We start from the raw sequence: 13,900 nt of genomic DNA, 5'->3' as shown, positions 1-13,900 counted from the left end.
GCGGGAAATGGCCGATAAATCAGTAGAAAGTGACAATATACAGGCTTTAAAAGAATAGGAAACCGTATGAACTTGCTCGTGCATTTCTTGACTTGTGGGCACGAGTGATGGAGATCTTTCAAAACATCTCGAATTTCAATTAATCACGAAATGTACGAGCAAGTTCAAACATTTATTTATTTATTTATTTATTTATTTATTTATTTATTACAATAATAAAAAAAATTACTCCATCCGTGTTTTCATAGCAACGTCCACACTGCAATCTAAAACCTCCATTGAACTCTATAACCTATTTATGCATTCGCCATTGACCAATCAGAAACGCGATATACTATCCAGGACTAGTGCCCAAGACCACGCTTTCAGCGGCTTACACTTAATCACAAAAATTTGGTTTTGTTAACGGAGTTGATAATGTAAATTGACCACCGTACAGGGATTCTAAAAGCTGACGTTTCGAGTGTTAGCCCTTCGTCAGAGCGAAGGTTGGATTCGTAATAAACTCTTCATGAAATTGCATCTGTTGTTTCTGAAGTCTTGAATTGGACTAACGGAGTAGTTCCAGCTAGTGACCTTGGAAATTTTCACTGCATTTATCATCAATGCAGTTGGTCTTGGCCGTGAACTAAAGAGTTTCCCAGGCCACGCTGGTCGACGATATCGTATCCAATAGCATTACTTAGCTTGTCTGTTTGCCCATTATATACCCGCTGCATTTCCCTTGCCAATTGCAACGTCCAGTTAGATCCCATTTATTCTTGAATTTACGCGAACCACGTATTGAGAACCTGTAAACTCGAATTTACTATTTTTGTTTCTCACATAGCGTAGTCACTTCGCTCAGCAACGCGCTCGCACTGGCGTGGTATTCTGCAGATGAAGAAATAACATTTTCCCGATCATTTTGTAAACTTCATCTTCCGTTCTCAAAAGTGACAACCTCGTAGCTAAACAGGGCCCGCGCAGGGGGGAGGGGCCGGGAGTCACAAATCAACCAAAATTATGATGCAGCGTTCTATCACAGTATCTTACCAACTCCTTCCTCGGTTGTTATACTAAATGCATGATAAGTTGAAGAGTATTAAAAAGTACTTAATCGGCACCACTGAGGTTAATTGCATTTTACGGCTAAACTATCACTTGGCTCCGAGGGCCCTGTTAAATCGCCACTGAGAAAAGATTCGAAGGATAGATTTTCGTCGAAGCGATTTTGATGCTGGGTATAACGAAACGTTTTCATCACAAACAATGTGATTAAAATTGTATTAAAACCCTAATGTCGATCAAATCTACCTTTTCTGCACTCCGATGAAACATAAGCGCCACGGATAACCTGGCCCCTCGTTCTGCCATCGCCGTCGAAAATTCGCTCCACGCCTTGTTTAACTTTTCTTCCATCTCATAGTTTGGTGTCAGTTCATAACGGCAAGTGCGGCGCAGCACTAAAGAAGCTTGAAGAAATTGCCGTCCATATTCATAGGTACTCTGGAAATAAACAGCATGCAAGCAATATTAGAAAGCAACGGAACTATCTTAAGTTCAAAAGCCAACTCTCAATGAAAATGGAAGTCTTTGAAATTTATTATGCCACTCATTGTAACTTTTCTCCTGAGAAAGAAATACACCGGATAGTAATTAATTTATAACGTAATATGGACTGTTCATTTTTGCCTAATTATTCCCTCGATGATGGAAATCTCTTTGGAACAAAGGACTCTTCGGAGGAATGTCCATGGGATCATTTGGTCATGTTACGTAATGGTCGTGTGACGTAGAGAGCATTTCTAAATTTCATCACCTCTGCTTTGTTTCTAACTTTCTACAGAGTGCATAGTTCTATCCGTTAAAGACAGAGGGTGCCTAATTCTGGTTGGTAACGCACATTTTGCGACCTGTCTACGAGGAAAAAACGGTAAACGGGCCTTTCGCCATAAGTTAGTCGGCTCGTGGAGCCGCCATATTGAAAGCCAAGAAGCCCCCGGAGACGAGGTTGCTTTCGTCACCCAGTCCAGTTTCGCTGGGGCAGGTACATATCACAGGTTACAGCTCACAGGTCACAAGTCATTGTTTTACCAATACGGAAACAACACTAACCGTTCACCCATGCTAACATGAGGCCTAAAAGCTTTTGTTCAGGCCTAATTAGGTCTAAGGTTAGCTTTAATGAATAGTTAGGTTTCTTTCTGTATTTGTCTAAAACCTGTGACTTGTGATCTGTGACCTGTGTTTTGTACCTGCCGGCTTCGCTGACGTACTCGGTTTGAGATGAGGCTATTTTTCGGGACTGGTCGGCCTGGGGTACGTGATTTGGTCTAAAAACTGATTCAATGGGTTCGGAATTACAACTAGGTGTTGTAAGTCTGATCAAAAACGCCAGGGAAACGAATTGAAACGTATTACTATGCGAAACGACTGAAAGAAACGGAAGAGATAACGCTCAAACGTAAGATTTTCCACGTCGCTACATTGTTTAATTCACCCTTACCCTAGCGGTAGCCTCCAGTTTTTCATGCTCCTTCTGCAGTGAGTCTACATCCTCAGAGTTCCGCCCAATATCACCCAGATTATGTTCTGTAGCGTCTCGTAGCTGACTTATCCATTCTGTTGCCTGAGACAATTTAATTCAATGACTAAGAAATCGCAACTTTCAATAGTAATATTCGCTTAGTAGGACGCGCTTGCTGAGTGCTTCGAGAATACAGAAGACCATGAAACGAGGAACCGAGGTTAGTAAAGATAACTTCTGTCACAAATTTGAATCCGATCGGTTGGCTCAATTGGTTGAGTATCGGACCACTGCATGTGCGGGAGGTCGCTGGTTCGATCCCAGATCACACCAACAATCAGGGTTTTAAGGACGGTACTTACTAATTCAAAGGTATTTTTGTGCGGTTTATGAATATGCGGGAAAAGCAGATCTTAACAAGTGTCACTGAATTCCAAAAGAAAAGTGGGGGTAACCTCGCATTTTTCAAACAGAATTAATCAAAAATACTTGTAAAAAAGCTTTAAAACACAAAGCAATGTATGGCGCTCTTTTTCGAAATTAAACTTAGGGTGCGTTCGATTGACCGTATTCCGGAATTGGAATACACGGAATAGAAGTTAGAAATCCTTCGTTTTTACGGAGATTCACATTAAAATTAATTGTCAAACACCGGCTAAAATGCTACTTTAAACATATCTTTATTCACCCTACTAGCAGAGCCTTTCTTTTGCTTGCTCGATTTTGGCGTTCTCGAGAAAGACTCGAATCGAGTAAGATCGTTATTGAGTATGTGCATGTTGCCAGGATGCAGTCTCGAACCCAGGCCTAATATGCCAGATCTCGCCGTCATCTTGGTTTTTCATGGTAAAGCGTGCTCAATTCTAACCATCGGTTTTGTCACTAAATTGACGCTGGCACTGGAAAAACCGGTTTGACGAGAGAAAACAAGATTGACTAGTCCAGAAGTTCGGGCTGCGGCGGCTTCAAAAAGTTGACGCGATTCGGGCAAAGCCTCCTTTTCTCCTCCTCAGTAAAGAAAAAGACAAAAGGAGGCTCTGCTCGCAGGGTGATCTTTATTGTCCTTGTTGTTCAAAACGCCAAACACACCGCTTTAAATCATCACTCCACGTATTCTTATTCCACAATAGGGTCAATCGAAGGCACCCTAAATTATCTCTGAAAAATGCATGGTTATCCCAATTTTCTTTTTGGATACCAAGGACACTTGCTAAGTTCTGCTTTCCCTACATAGTTTTAAACTGCCCAAAAACATCCCTCTAGTAGAAAGCACCACACATAGGAAAGCAGAGTATCTCGAGATGCGTAGGACGTATGCGCAACGACAATAGTAGTCGATTGGGGTGATGCCGGTGACGGGGGTGGGTGGACGGTGATGGGGGTGAATTGTTAGTGAACCCACTACCTACCCGCACAGTAGTCCAATGCTCAACCAACTAAACCAACCGGTTTGCGCTTAAGAAAAGGTGGCCTCGGCAGATTAGTGGGTTTGTCATGTTAGAGAATGCATAAGAGGGGCATGAGAGACTGAAAGTCGGTATTCACAAAGTAGACAACAACTGGTGTTTCAAGAACTACAGTAGATCTTAGCAAGGAGGAGGTAGCTTTGCTCTGACAAATGGGCAGGCCAAGTGGTCATTTCATCATAGCTTTTACCTGTTCAGCATCCCGTTCACTTTGTCTTAGCTGCAGCAGTTGTTGTAGTTTGATTCTACGCACATCACAAAGTTCGTCCGTCCGCAGCTTCCGCTCTCTGAGTTCATCAAGCGTCATGCGAACATGCGCAATACCCCTACTGTAGTCTGGAGTGACGTCTTCTCCGCGCATGTCAACAATTGGACTATTCATCAGTTCCTGCACGGCCAATGCGTCTCGCAATGTCTCCTCAGACGACGCAACTACGGCTGAAAAAAAGAGAAAAAAGTAAGGGATTGTGCAGAATTATCGGTCAATTATAAGCGATTGGTCTTCCTTGGAACTGAAAGAGGCCCTTTCAAATGTTACACAAGGGTTTAAAAACGCAATCTAAAGAAAGATCGAACAAAACTTGCAAAGGGACAGATGCTGGGAGGGAGCTGGACAAATCCTGTGGTCTCTAATTAAACTTCAGTGGAAACGGAGGTTTCAAAGATATACAGACGAATCGGATCAATAAATCGGATTTAAAAACGGAAAAAACAAAAACTCTTCATTTAATTTTTCTCAATGACACGCTTCTCTTGCAGGGCCGTAGCCAGTATGAGGCAAACCGAGGCACTTGCCTCGATCATTTTTTCGTGATTCGTTAAAATAAAGCGTGATTCCAGTGTTGTCCTCAAAATGTACTCGACATAAACACCTAAAATACCTACGAAGAATATTTAACGATGGACATTGCCTCAGTCATAACTTTTTTCTGGCTACGGCCCTGTCTTGCCCATCATATTTCAAAATTAATGAACCCTACTTTTTGCCTACCTTCAGCTTTCTCTTCCAGTGTTTTCAGCATCCTTTCTGCGGTTTCATAGTCATACAAAAGAACAGATTCTGTGCAAAGCAGTTCAAACAAGTCGTCTAAATGAACGGAACACTGAAAAGGAAAGGAAATAATACACGCTCAAAAGAGGGTCTGCCTGCATGAATTTGTCTTCCATAAGAGAAATAAGGAATAAATAAAATAAATAATAACTCTTCAAAGGCTTTCTCTAGGCTATGAGTGAACGGGAAAAAACGAGGATCAGTAACTTACAGTACGGACCGTGAAAAGGAAGTTAATAAGAAATTTATTCTGTTTCTGAGGTGATCGAGCACGAGAAAGGAAACTAGTTGAAGTCAAGCGGAAGGTTCAACGAATCATTGGCATGTGTAAAATCTGAAAAACGAATAATTCTTGTTGGCTTTTTGAAATAGTAACTGTTGCTTGCAAGATTCGAACAGTTTCACGAGTTAATTTCACATAAACAGCATGAAAAGCTTGCTAGAAAATGTTGCATCAAAATTGTCGTACAGGGTAGTAGACCGGTTGTTCAAAAGTGGATTAACTTAATCCAGGATTAGCGTAAACTTTTGTTTCATGCTTTTAACTTTTTGGTGAAAGTTTCGTTTGCTTATTTTTGTCTTTCAAGAGTGACTTCTTCTAACGTAAAGTTTTGCCGAATATCAGTGTTTACCAGCATTTGGGAGCAGAGAAATAAACTCCTTGGTTAATTTTTAATCTGGGGTTAGCGTTAATCGGCTTTTGAACAATCGGGCCCAGCAGTACTGTAGGATACGTACCGCTAAATTGACCAATCATAGCCCGCGTACTGTCTGAACGATAATATTATAATTTTTTTAAGTGGATAAAATAACTTCAATTTATTTGTCGTATGAGTTGAATCATTTTTTTTTATGGAGGTCCTATTTCATGAACAGAAAACCCACGACTTACATCTCCAGCACCCTTATGGAATTTCAATGACGCCAAAATGACATCTCTCCTCCTGTTCATACGCATGGCAAAAGCCCGACAGCCTCTGTCCAAAAATTCCTTCTGCGTTTTGAGATCTTTCGAGGCATAGTGGTTCTCATGGAGCATCTTTTTAGCAAGCTCACGCACCTGTGCAAAATGGTTGATCACCTCCTGAAATAAAGAAACCAAAGCGTTCTTGTCATTGACACATGTCACTCAAACAAAATGACACTGATCTTGTCATAAAATTGGGGAAAATGAAATGAATCGTGGTAAGTGCCCAATAATTGTTTTTTTATCATTTACACATCCCATCAGTGAAAAATTACCCATTTTAAAGAAAAGACTAATCCAACGTTTACTGATGTGATGGAATCTAAATACAAAATAAGGCTTGGAGATAATTATTACACTTTCCCCAATTTTATGACAAGTACACCGTGCACCGGTGGATCAGTTGTTTGAACATTGGGTTGCCGTGTGAGAGGTTGCGAGTTCAACTCCAACTGGACTAACACTCAGGGTTTTGAAAAAAACTGAGTAGAAAGTGCTGCATTAATAATTCTTAAGTTAGTAAGCCAATAATCAATTTCATCCCCCCATTCTGGTCATGCAGATGAGTTTGAAACCCAATGACACACTACTTGTTGATTTAATAAATGAATTTCAAACACATGTGGTTTGAAATCAATACTTTCAAACACACGTGTTTTGAAATCAATTAACAGCAACGAGTGGTTTCTCAATAGCCCTCACATGCTTCTGAGCAAATGCATGTATGAGGTGTACAAAAAATATTTGACTTGAAAAAAGTGATTTAAATTATAATCTCTTTTGTTGGAGAAGTAATTTCAAAAGAGGTGTGCGTCTTGCTTCAATGGATTTCCAAATGCATGAAAACATTTGAACCGCTTGGCCTGCAGCCTTGTGGTTTCAAAATTAATGTTTTCTTGAGATTGGAAATCCAATGAAACACTCGCACTCATTTTTGAAATATTACTTCAAGTCTTCTCGGATAAGGACTATAAAACCGTAGACCCTCTCTCAAAACCCAGTTCAATATTCACAACCTCTGTGGGACGTTAAAGATCCCTCACACTAGTCGAAAAGAGTAGGGCATGATCCCAAACTAGCTACTCTTTTCAGGCAACTTAAGTGGCCATTCATAGTGAGCTTAAGCAAGGATGACGACAATGGCTAAAAGAATGCCACACAGCATAGTTTTAATTAGCAGAGATGATACCTCTGCACACCCCACATGTGCGTTTCACATTTTGATACATTCCTTTGCTGTTCTTGTCCCGACAACGACGTAAAATAATCAAATTTGAGGTTTTGTGGATGACACGAGCATTCTGACGATAAATTTTCTATTTTCTCTCCAAACATCCACACAGTTCGTGAATACTAGTTTTGTTTTTGGAATGCTGATACACATTTTCCATATGGATCGCCTTGAAATAATTGCAAAATAACTACTGTAATAATAAAAGAGAATAATATTTTTAGATAGAGTTCTTGTAGCTGTTGTCGTCATTGCTTGAGCTCCTCAATTTTTAAATTAGCACACATTTTTCATCAGTGACCATAACTGTGTTACATGTACATCAAGTCAAGCCCCCTTCAGTTTTTAAATAGCATGAAGTTGTTTAGGTGAAAGTATAAACTCATAAACTCCTTTGTTTTGTTCACTGTGCAAAGATCGTTTCTATACATGTAAATTATTAAGGCCTTTTCTTGGAGGCGGAGGTTGCACTTCTTTAAAACAAAGGCCTTTGTACATTTGCAGAGATTCTGGTCAATAATAATAATAATAATAATAATAATAATTTAGTGGTACATTAAAAGAAGGGCATACATGTCCATGTAGATGTAAACACATGTGTGAAAGTTTCTCACCCTTGCATTCAGCTCAAATTCTTCGTGTTCTTTTCTTAAAATTTCACAGCTGATTACTGAATCTCCAATATCTTTTGATGTTGATAAATAACGCTCTCCTGGCCCAAGAACCCAATCAATCACCTGCAAATAAACAAGGTGAAACATAAGGACTATAGTACATGTAAATCCAAATGGCCTCCACAGTTTAATGGCAAACATATTGCAAACAACTAGCAGAACTGTTTTCTCTTTTCAAGCAAGGCTTTCACATACTCCCTGCATTAACCCCTCACTTAAGTTACATTTTCATTCAATGGCTGATGTTGAACAAGCATTGATCTTGATGCCACACCTCACAAAAGTCAAATTTCAGCACCAAAGAGGATAAATATATAAGTCATTATTATTTTTGTTGTTTCCATTCCCAAAATTAATTTGCATTACTTGTTTGAGCCACAAAGCAGTTTGTGACACTAATTCTTTAGCATACAAAATCCTCTGACTCATAATAATGCTTCTCACCACCTTGGCCAAGAGGAGGACAACTTATGGCTTTGTTTAATCCCTTCCATCCCAAAAGTGACACTTTTTACTCTGTCTAACGCAAGACGCAGTTGATGCAGATTCTTAAAAGACGATTGCATCTTCCTCTACCACTTAATACACTGTATGAAGTAACCAAAATCAAGCAGCTTCTTGCTTTGCAGAAGATGCTTCATGTAGTGGATTTAGAACATTTGAAAATGACTCAAGGACCTACATATTGTGTAGACTTGCTCACGTCTTGCGCTTGGCTAGCAGTCTTATGCCGTCACTGTACATGTTACCCATTTCCCATTTTCAGATTTTATTTTCTACGAACATTTTCACTTGACCCTGAATTAATGATTACTCCAAAGAAATAATTTGGATGAATAATTGTACAGAATTTGGTGGAGAAAACAACTGGCTGGAGGAATGAAAAACATAAGAACATGCAGCACATGTAAACTCACCTTCTTATACCCAGCTTCAAAATCCCGAAAATCCATGCACTGCATCAGTTCTTTCCACCGTTTTTCCCACATGTCCAACAGCTGATTGTATCTGTGTGTCAGCAACCTTACAATGCTCTCAACCTGTTGGCGTTCTTGGCTTGGCATGGCTGCCACACTACCAGCAAAGTTCAAGCTTGGTGGAACAGGTGGTTCATTTGCTTTTATTGATCTCATTAATTGTTCTCCTCTCTGGATCAAAGGTTGTGCAACATTATCCAGCAATCCTCTTTTAGCTTCATGCTCTTGTAAGAGGTCACCAGTCTCTACGATATCACTCCCCAGCCGGTGGGTGTCAAGGTGTTGTTCTAGCTCATCAAACTTCTCATTCAATGAGACAGCATCATCTGACAGCTTATCAATTTCCTGCAATAGAAGAGAAGATGATATTAAAATCAATCTTTGGAAGATACAGTGGCTAAGAGTCATTGTTCATGTAATAACAATAATTTTTTTGCCTTACAATTGCATTCCAGTTAAGGCATAGAAAATGTTTTTTTACCTTACATGTACATGTACTGTACTGCACTGCTTCAACATTGATATTAATTGTCATCTAGTGATAACAATAACCACTAGTTGACTTTACATGTATTATTATTAATATTAAAATTATTATTTTGTCATCATTAATATTATCATCATCATTATCAATATTAACCTGGCACTCAAGTGATACACAATTGACTTCAAAAGTGTCTTGAACACATTAATGGACTTCCCCTTTTCCTTCTCTTTAAATAATAATAATTATTATTGACTGTTCATCCCCAAAACCCAATCCCCCATGGAATTTTCAGCACTGTTTTGGATAGTTTTGGGAGCTACTCTGTACACCATGATGCACAACATCACCCACCAATCTAGTGTCAATCCATTTGTTATGGTCATACGGTAATGTGCCACCAAGTTCCTGGGTGAGTTGACTGTCTTCAGCAAATTCATGAAGTTTACTTGTTGAGGACAACAGTGTTGTCTGTAAACAAAGAAAAATGTATGAATTTGTTATCCAATAAACTCTGCCACTATTATTGGATGAAGGGCACCATAATCATTCAATTATTGTACTGCCCTTTCATTTATCACATTTTTATCACCAAACCATTCCTCTCAACACTTAAGCGGTGAATCATGCTTACTTCAAAAATGACACTGGATTGTTCCCTTTTGAGTCCAGTTCCTGAGCGTCGCTTCTCCCAAAATGCATCTGGCTTGATGATATACACATTGTGTACCCTGTCAGGAACTGTGTCCTAAAACACAATGTTGCATTAAGACTTCAATGAACCCTGTTCGTCCTGCAAGTGAGACTTAAAGATCTTTTACTCATCAATGGACAAATGAGTTAACTATTTAAGCAATAGAGGACATTTTCCACGTTTTCCATAGCCTCATCTAAACACAAGGGGGAGTTGGGAGAATTCAAGACAGTTACGCAAACTGGAGACGCAGTCGAGGGTTTGCATAACTGTCGAGAATTCTCCCAACTCCCCCAAGTGTGTAGATGAGGCTATGGAAACACAGAAAAAAAGTCCTCTATTGCTTTTGTAAAATATTTCTCAATTTTTTTACTTCTATGTAGATTGAAACAGATTTTCTTGATACATGCTCATATTTCCTACCAGCCAATCAAAACATGCATCTGACAACACATAGCCAATCAAAATTCGTGTGATGTCACAGCCGTGTTTCCATACTCTCATCTAAACACAGCTACAGTATTGACCAACGAGAGTGTGCATACTATCATAATTATTTTTTAACATGGGTAAGATATAGTTTTTGCTATTAACATACATTTATAAAGTCCAAAATAATTACTGGTTCATTACCCCCAGTAGTACCAGTTTTGGTATTGACTTATGGTAACAAAGTTCCAACTTAGCCTTACTAGATGGTCTGTAAGGCTAACCATTAACTGCAGCAATTACCCCCAATGATGCAATGGAGAAAAATTACAATGTATCTATGTTCCAACAAAATCTGGTATCTTCACCACACCTGATGGCAAGAGAAATTTCATGCCCTCAAATATGTAAGCTCAAATATGTACGCTCACCTGTAAGCTTCTGAGAAGAGGTTTCGCAGATTTCCATGAAGAACCCCGTAAATCAATGATAACAGTGTAGATGAGACTTCTTGTTTGATCCCTTTCAATCAGATAATACAAAATTTAGTTGAGTCACTGCATTAGCTTTTTAACTCCCACTAGCCACTTACAGATTTTACTCTGTCTAACACCAGGTGATTTTACTTGTCAACAGGGGTTTCTTCAGGGATGAATGGGTTAACAACATCTAGGTCCACTCAAAAACTATGTCACCTTTAACAGCATCTATGTTCACCCAGAAACTAAAACTATGCCCCCCATTCAGAGAAATTTTAAAAGACCTTCAATAAAATAAACTGACCCAAAATATCACTCAGCAGTAATATTTGGATAACATTATGTTTGTTACATGAGGAATTAAGTCCACAAGAAGAGGAGGGTGTTATCTAAAAAGGGCTTTTTTACAAGTTTCGACACATGGAGAAATCAGGTGAGAATTTCACTGGTTTGGTGTCAGTTCCGGCTTGAAAAAGAAAAGGTCACCAGCTGGTGGATCAGTGTTGCCTGCCTTGTCAATTTGCTTGACTCTCTAACTGGTAGTCGAGAAAAGATCTTGCAATATCACGCCTAAAAAAGCTCAGAAAGACCAAAAAAATAACACAGGACTCAGTTGACACTGTTTGATCTTTCATTGAATTATTTGCTTGCAAACTTTATTGCCGAGCAAATTGGAGCTGCCGTAATATTTATCCTCTGTCTTCAGGTCAATAACAACAACAACACCAACACAGGGTGGTTCACCTGTGGAGGAACTTAACAGTGGCAAAAGATATATATTGCCACAGTTCATCCAAGACAAATAATTATGATCTCTAGTACAAAAACAACTAATCTTTCCAGCTTCAATTTTCCTGGAGTGAAAAAACAGGGACTCACAAAATATGATGATATACACCATAAACTCATTTTCTGCCATTCATCATTCAAAACAGGTAATAAGGCATTGCATATTCCAGAAAATAAATTATGAATTACGTCCAGAACTGAATCAATATTCTCAAAAATAGATGTAATCAATTAATTCAAAGAAAACAAAAACATTTGTTTAATGCTGGAAAAAACACGTTCCTGATACAACTGACTGATAATATGGCCTCAAAGGTCAACAACGAAAAGATAAATAAACTTGTATCTTGAATTATGTCTGTCAATGCATTCCACAGAAGGTTGCCTTGCACCACCTATATGTATCTGGATCATCTCCAAAACTTCTCACGAAGCCTCAAGCTTACGCGGTTTGAACAAAAGATATTACGCCAATATAATTAACTCTAACTGTTCATAACTGTGAGGATCATAGCTTCACTTGATAATTAACTCTATCTAAAGCTTCCAAATATTAAGCTAAAATGCAAATTTGGAAATTGTCCTGACACAATAAATACATTGTCTTGTACTGTTGGCATTGGTAGAAAACGGCTAGGAAACTTTTGAAACCGAAAAGATGGATCAGTCCTCTTGATTTGTAAGCTTATACTTTTCAGCTCTCGAAATGTCACACACGGTGTACATTTAGCTGAAAAGTAATCTTGAAATCAATAATTCCAGAATAACTGACTCCATTAACAATGATTAAAGTGGTGGAACTGAGTATTCAAAAAGCAAAACAAACCTCGGAATTTGAGTTAAATAGGAGAGTGTATCTCCAAGTTGATCGACGCTTAAATCTTCAGTCTTTCCAGCTGGTATTGTCAAGATACTGCGACCTTGTCTGTCCTTACCACCTGGGTGACGAAACCACAAATACACAAGAAAATCATCGACAACATAATACACTCAACTATAAACAACCATTTGCACAGCTCAACAGAAATCCGAGGGGATTCTTAAAATATTGTATGGGTGAAACAAAAATAAAGAGACGAGTAACATTAAATCCCTCAAATATCTTAAATTCATCAGAAAGGATAACATTTCCGGGCCTTGCGGGTGTAACTGCCTCGCATTTCTATGCAATTGTAAGCCAAACATTCTTATACCAATTTGACAGACGATGAGAAATACGCGTACCTGATGTGAAGGCCAGCTTAGCTCGTAAAGTTGGTTCGATCTCAGAAGTTCGAATCCATCTTTGCGCTGCAGCGAATTAAGGAAATGAACAACAAATGTTAAATCTCGAAAATGCTCGCTTGCTACCATATTATTAATTGCTCATTTAACTTCTTATTCTACTCACATCTGTACACTCCTCGTATGTCTGGCGTTGAAGCATATTCTGGACGATAGCTTCGAGTGGCAAAAGATATATCTTCGAAGCCAGACTGTCGCGCTAATTCTTCCCTCATCTTCTGCGAGGCCATGATATTTCGACGTTGTGAAAACTCAATACGCCACCAGGTAAACACGGATCAAATTCCCTCGATTGAATAATCTCAAGTATGTTAATTGTGCTCCGGTCTTGGACCACTGACTTGACTGGTTCGAACCAAGCTCAAAATCCAAACGATGAACGCGTGACAAAGAACCTTGTGTCGATCCAAAGATCTAAAAGCTCCAGGATTCGCTAGGCAATAATTTACAAAGGAATTTTTGGATTCTAGCTAATCACGTCGGCCCTTAAACTAACTCCTTTGTCTTCTTTTATCATCCAAAAAGCGTTGTAAAGACAAGTTGTAAGACCTATAATTAACTAATGCAGCGGGTTAATGACTGGAACAATTTTCAGTGATTGTCGAAGGAATGTGAAAAATGCACTACGCAGCCATTCAAAAATTCTGCCTCTCTGGTACCCCATGGGAAGTTTGTAACTGGAGGGGGAGACCCGAAACTTTCTAACCCCAGAAAGCAAAAAAGTGTATATGGAAATAAGTATGCTTCTGTATAAATTACAAAATTAATCATCACTGGTGATACAGTTTACAGCGATCAAGCACCTCTGAACTGACAGCAGTAAACAAACAAGCCTTGACACACTGTTGACACTGAAACTGACTTGA

General features: G+C 39.0%; 1 protein-coding gene across 1 annotated transcript in view; it reads right to left on the bottom strand.

Moving 5' to 3' along the window:
- LOC138049179 (muscle M-line assembly protein unc-89-like) overlaps positions 1 to 13,524 on the bottom strand; it is a 139,236-nt gene extending 125,712 nt beyond the window's left edge. The window contains 13 exon segments of the mRNA XM_068895353.1: positions 1,297 to 1,488; positions 2,489 to 2,611; positions 4,166 to 4,413; positions 4,967 to 5,078; positions 5,919 to 6,110; positions 7,839 to 7,961; positions 8,816 to 9,220; positions 9,714 to 9,830; positions 9,994 to 10,107; positions 10,914 to 11,004; positions 12,577 to 12,688; positions 12,975 to 13,040; positions 13,141 to 13,524. Coding sequence (XP_068751454.1) covers positions 1,297 to 1,488; positions 2,489 to 2,611; positions 4,166 to 4,413; positions 4,967 to 5,078; positions 5,919 to 6,110; positions 7,839 to 7,961; positions 8,816 to 9,220; positions 9,714 to 9,830; positions 9,994 to 10,107; positions 10,914 to 11,004; positions 12,577 to 12,688; positions 12,975 to 13,040; positions 13,141 to 13,264 — 2,019 coding nt within the window. The 5' untranslated portion in view covers positions 13,265 to 13,524.
- Positions 13,525 to 13,900: the final 376 nt, after the last annotated feature.

Source organism: Montipora capricornis, chromosome 5, assembly GCF_036669925.1.
Source record: "Montipora capricornis isolate CH-2021 chromosome 5, ASM3666992v2, whole genome shotgun sequence".
NCBI classification, from domain to species: Eukaryota; Metazoa; Cnidaria; class Anthozoa; order Scleractinia; family Acroporidae; genus Montipora; species Montipora capricornis.
Note: the sequence above shows the minus strand (reverse complement) of the source record. Positions and strands in the feature narration are given on the sequence as shown.